This window comes from Myotis brandtii, unplaced genomic scaffold (genome assembly GCF_000412655.1).
Source record: "Myotis brandtii unplaced genomic scaffold, ASM41265v1 scaffold987, whole genome shotgun sequence".
NCBI classification, from domain to species: domain Eukaryota; kingdom Metazoa; phylum Chordata; class Mammalia; order Chiroptera; family Vespertilionidae; genus Myotis; species Myotis brandtii.
In genome coordinates, this window is record NW_005372107.1 from 239,754 (window position 1) to 245,784 (window position 6,031).

Consider the following 6,031-nt stretch of genomic DNA (forward strand, 5'->3'; position numbering starts at 1 on the left):
ACATCCCCAGTAGGAGATGTGCAGGAGGCAGCTGATCGATGTTTCTCTCTCATCGATGTTTCTGACTCTCTATCTCTCTCCTTTCCTCTCTGTAAAAAATCAATAAAAATATATATATAAAAAATAAAAAATAAAAAAAAATATTAGTATAGATGTATTTTATTAATTTCAGAGAGGAAGGGAGAGGGAGAGATAGAAACATCAATGATGAGAGAGAATCACTGATTGGCTGCCTCCTGCACGCTCCACACTGGGAATGGAGCCCGCAACTGGGCAGGTACCCTTGACTGGAATTGAACCCGGGATCGTTTAGTTTACAGGTCGATGCTCAATCTATTGAGCCAAACCATAAGACACACTAAGTCAACTGTTGTTTACCTGTCTTCCCCATGACAACACAGCATCAAAGAGGCATGCATTTTATACCTTATACACTGAACACACATTAACTTTTACACTGAACACATTTCCTAGAGCACATAACTACTGCACAGAACCATGCCTAGAGTATAGTAAGTACGCAGAAAATGTATGTTGAATGAATAATGAGTCCCACCAAAAAGTTTTACTTTTGGTCAAATTAAAAGACACAAGGGTGCATACACCAAGCATGATGCTAATGAGAAAATCAAAGGTGGCAAAATTCCTTGAAGTGAAAAGAAAGCAAGAGAACCTATCCCTACTTCCTTCTGAAGTTTTTAGATTGTCTCTTTGAAATCAGAGTTTGGGAAAACTTTGGGTGGTCAGCGCATGTCATAGCAAGTGATCGAACTCCCAAGGGGACACTTTGCACATTAGCCTTTTATATATACAGATGTGACTTGGCTCAGCCTGTGGGGCTCAGTAGTTGAGTGTCAACCTATGCACCAGGAGGTCATGGTTTGATTCCCTGTCAGGGCACATGCCGGAGTTGTGGACTTGATCCCCAGTGTGGGACGTGCATAAAGCACTGATCAATGATTCTCTCACCAGGGGATGGTGCAGAATGAAGGAAGGCCCCTGCTGGCCAGGCCTAGGGACCCTACCTGTGCACAAATTTCGTGCACCAGGCCTCTAGTATTTTAAATGAACACACTAAAGGTATAATTTATTAGAAATTTAAGATTCCTACTGCATACTCAATTAGTCAAATAAGTGTTTTTCCAACATTTTTTTAAAAAAAAATGACCTATTTTAAGAAATGCCAATATCTCATGACCCAGAGAAATATGCACGAAATGTATTTATAAAACCCACTTGCTAACCAATGCCTATTTTTATTAAAGCTCTTCCCATGGTTTTTAGATCACTCATGCAACTGGCCAGTGTTTTTGCTGCAAAGTATTCTGTTCTTCCTAACAAACTGATATTTCTCCCTTATTTTATTGCATTAAAAAGTGTTGGTACAAAAGTCGGGTCCATAAAAGTCTGTAAGAAACTGCTTTAAGATCCACAGTGCCACCCAACTGGTGTGGCTCAGCAGTTGAGTGTTGACCCAGGAACCAAGATCCACAGTGCCCTGAATGCCTGAGGACACAAGCCAATCCTGGGAGCTGATACTGAGTACATAGGGCACCTGTCCTCACCCACTGAGACCAGGTTCCGGAAGTTCTCCACCATCACGTCTTGGTACAGCTTCCTCTGGCCAGTGTCCAGCAGCCCCAGCTCCGCCTCGGTGAAGACCACAGCCACGTCCTTGAAGGTCAGTTCCTCCTACAACACCAAACACATATAACCTCAATCTTCTAATCAGTGGCCTCTTGAAAAGTGACAGCACTGAGAAGGTAGAGAGGATGGGCAAGAAATGGTTTCAGATTTTGAGCAACTTAAGTCGATGTGTAGACATCCCAGCCCTTCTCCTCCAACTTCACACACTGATTCTCCTCAGCCTCAGCAGAAGTACGGCAGTGACCACAGTCCTCATATTTTTATTTTGTGCCCTCATTGGGTCTATTTACAAGTAACCTCCAAGAACCCTAAACATGCCCTGACCGGTTTGGCTCAGTGGATAGATCGTCAGCCTACGGACTGAAGGGTCCTGGGATGGATTCCGGTCAAGGGTCCCAGTAAGGGGCGTGCAGGAGGCAGCTAATCAATGATTCTCTCTCATCATTGATGTTTTTTTTAAAATATATTTTATTGATTTTTTACAGAGAGGAAGGGAGAGAGATAGAGAGCCAGAAACATCGATGAGAGAGAAACCTCGATCAGCTGCCTCCTGCACATCTCCCACTGGGGATATGCCCGCAACCAAGGCACATGCCCTTGACTGGAATCGAACCTGGGACCCTTTCAGTCCGCAGGCTGACGCTCTATCCACTGAGCCAAACCGGCCTCGGCCATCATTGATGTTTCTATCTCTCTCTCCCTCTCCCTTCCTCTCTAAAATCAATAAAAATATATTTAAAAAAAAGAAGAGGAAGAAAAAAATAAAAAATATGAACAACAAAATGGCAACAAATACATACCTATCAATTGAATCTAAAAATAAATAAGAAATCTAATGAACAGAATAAACTGGTGAATAAAATAGAATCAGAGGCATGGAAATGGAACAGACGGACAATTCTCAGAGGGAATGGGGGTAGGGGGGTGGGAAGAGATTAAACAAAGAACTTGTATGCATATATGCATTACCTATGGACACAGATAATAGAGTGGTGAGGGCCTGGGGTGGGGCGGGGAACTGGGTAGAGGGGGACAATGGGGGGAAAAAGAGGGACATCTGTAGTAATCGCAACAATAAAGATTTAAAAATAAATAGATAACAAGAAAAAAGAAAAAAAGAAGTAGCTTTCAGCTATCCTGGGAATGTGGGATAGGTAAAAACAAAAAATTAAAAGGTATATCAATTCAAGGGGAATGTGACATAGCCCTAAAAAAGAAACATTATATAACACTAGAGGGAAGAAAACCACAATTTAAAATTAGATGTATACCATGAATAGAAACACAGCTATGAATGCACATGAGGAAAAGTATACTAGAAAATGAAAACAGCTGATCTGGGAAACAGTAAAGTGGGAGAAGTGGTCATTTCTGGTAATTTTTCTGCTCTACAAAATAAATAATAAACAAAAACTGAAAACAAATGCAAAGTAAACTCAACACCCTGGAGCACAACAGGTCCTCAAATACCCGTTCTTCTGCTTGAGCTGTCCCAAGAGAAACGTGCCACGTTGGTAATGAGGTGGAATTTTATTTTATTTTTAAATTTATTTCTTTTAATCCTCACCTGAGGATATTTTCCCATTGCTTTTTAAAGAGAGTGGAAGAGAGAGGGAAAGACAGAGAGAAATATTGATGTGAAAGAAACACATCGATTGGTTGCCTCCTGCATGCACCCCGACCAGGGCCCAGGCCGGGGAGGAGCCTGCAACCCAGGTACATGCCCTTGACTGGAATCGAACCCGGACCCTTGGGTCCGCAGGCCGATGCTCTATCCACTGGGCCAAACTGGCTAGGGCATGAGGTGGAATTTTAAAAGAGAGAAAGGCATGTCCTACTCACCTTAAATGTGGTCATTTTTCCTACTTCTGGAGATACAGAGTCCTGAGTAATACAGATCCCAGGAAGGCAGAACTGTGCCTGGCAGTGCCTGCAAAAAAAACATGAAAGGGTCTCCTGCATGCTGCTCACCTACATGGATGATTGTTATGAATTAGCATGTGAATATTTATAGCAGCCTTATTCATAATAACCTAAAACTGGGAACAACTGAAACGTCAACTATATGTGAATAAAATTGTGGCATATTTGTACAACGGAACATTATTCCCCAATTAAAAGAAATGAAGTACTGATTGCGGTAGAACATGGATAAACCTTGTAAACATTATGGATAGAGAAAGAAACCTCAGTCACAAAAGACCGCATATTGTATGATCCCATTCATATGCAATGTCCAGAGTAAGCAGATCTATGGAGACAAAGTAAGTTAGTGGTTGCTTAGGTATCTGAGAAGAGAATGAAAGTTAGTTACAACTGGGCAGGAAGAATCTAATCAGGGAAACAAAAATGTGCTCCACTAAGCAAAGTTGCACCCAAAATGGGTGAATTCTATGATATGCATAATATACCACAAGTTGGTAAAAATAAGTGTTTGTTAATCTATGTGTCACTTAAATTAGTAAAACTAATTTATGGATTCTGAGTCCATACTGATATAATACTTATATTTGAATAAATGAATAAATAAGTGGGGAGAAGGGGAAGCTTGTCTTTACAGTAGAATGCCCACTAATAAATATATTTCCCCCATATGCTATATTATTTTTGAGAAAACAAACAAACACGCCAGTAACTTTACAATGGACAAATCCGATAGATATCACCTTAGCTTTGTGTTCGAAGTTGAGTTCACCAACACAGGGACAAACCAACATCCTTTGGCTCCACCTCACCACTTCTGTGGAATCCCTGCCGCAATGCAAGATCTGAACCTAAACATGGACTATACCAAATTAAACCCCAAGTGAAGGGCTGTCTCCTATATAACTTGACTCTATACTCTTAAAAAGCATCAAGAAAAAAAAGACAACGGCTGTGGAATTGTTCCCATTAAAGAACATTAAAAGAAGTATTATAAAAATGTTGTAAGATGTTTATAAACAAATGTACAACTTAAGGCAATGCATAAAACTGGAATTTGAAACTTGGGGGAAAACCAACTACGTACACTGCCAGTCTGTGTTGCCTTTCCATGAGTCCAAAAATATTACATTATGAGAATTTTAAATGAAAACCAGAACAAAATAAATACAGGATTATAGAACAGTATGTTAGCTAATGTTTCCTAGCAATAGCTAACAGGCAACACTATTAACCACCATTAGTAATAAGTTAGGAAATTATATGGAAGTTCATTAGTTCATTCTTTCTTGGCAGTGTTTGGAAATTATCATTGTAAAAACACATAAGGGGAAAAACATTAAGAAAGGTATGATAAAATTTTGTGAAATATTTATAATATACAAATATACACAAAAACACTAAAAAATGCATTAGACACTTAAATACTTGTTATATTTATATCCTGAATGAATGGGTAATTTAAAAAAATTTTTTTCTCTCATATTTCTGTAATCTTTGAATGGTGCATATTGTAATTTCTGAATGTTTTATCAGAACAAGAAACAAAATAGTTGACAATGTTTTAAAAACTCACAGAAAAGTCCAAGCCCATTGCCCTTGTTTTTAAGGTCTCTCAACATCAAGTACTAACGACCTGGTCTGATTCCAGCTAGTTCCTATGGCTTAGGAGAATATAGCCAAGAGATTATAGCTCTGAACGTGGACTTCCTAAATTCCAACCCCAGCTCAGCCTCTTATTAGGTGGGTGACTATGGGGGGGAACTTACGCTCCTTGGGACTGATCTCATTTTATAGAATAGGAAAAAGGCAGTACTTTTCACAGAGCCACGATGTGGCATCATGTATTTATCCGTATAAGATCCTTATCACCAAAGTTGGCAGTTAAGGATTCATTATCATCAATACCCATGCCCGAGTTCACATCCTACACTTTTTCCCGATTTATGTGAACATCATTGTAAAATGAAAACCTCAAGTCCCACTCACGTGGAGCTTTGCTATCAGCAGCCAAGCAGTCACTCCCTCTCGCTCGGTGCGGTCCCTTTTGAGAAGTCAGGCCGGGGGAAGAATGCTATGACATGCCACCATCGTGCCGAAGTCCTCGAGGAAAGTCAAAGCCTCTTCTCCCTCCGTGCAATCTGGAAGCAACCTTTACATTCCTAGAAAAAAAAAAGGGGGAAGGAAAAAAAAAAAAAAAGAGGTCTGCCGTGGTCCGTCCGGATCTGACCCTAACCCGGAGGAAATTAAAACTAAGGAGAGATCACCATTCACAACGTGCCAAGAACTAAATTAATACTTCTATTTCTACCCCTTCTTTCAATTCCCAAAACAATTCTGTTAGCAAGGTCCTGATATCCTCACTTTAAAGAACAGTCCCGGGAGGCCCGGGGAGATGGAGGCCCAATGCCAGGAGGCAGCCCGCGCACGAAGGGGGGGGGGGGGGGGGGGGGGGGGGGGG

General features: G+C 40.7%; 1 protein-coding gene across 2 annotated transcripts in view; it reads right to left on the reverse strand.

The window, feature by feature from the left end:
• The window catches only part of LOC102260619 (zinc finger protein 234), a 23,350-nt gene that overhangs the window by 16,702 nt on the left and 617 nt on the right, over window positions 1–6,031 (reverse strand). Inside the window, exons 2-4 of one of the 2 annotated variants that reach the window (XM_014533536.1) lie at window positions 5,560–5,732; window positions 3,490–3,577; window positions 1,566–1,692 (exon numbers count right to left, since the gene is read on the reverse strand). In XM_014533536.1, the coding sequence (XP_014389022.1) occupies window positions 1,566–1,692; window positions 3,490–3,504 (142 nt within the window). In that variant the 5' untranslated portion in view covers window positions 3,505–3,577; window positions 5,560–5,732. Of the gene's footprint in view, window positions 1–1,565; window positions 1,693–3,489; window positions 3,578–5,559; window positions 5,733–6,031 lie in introns of those variants that run through there. The other variant, XM_014533537.1, reaches the window with a different exon arrangement.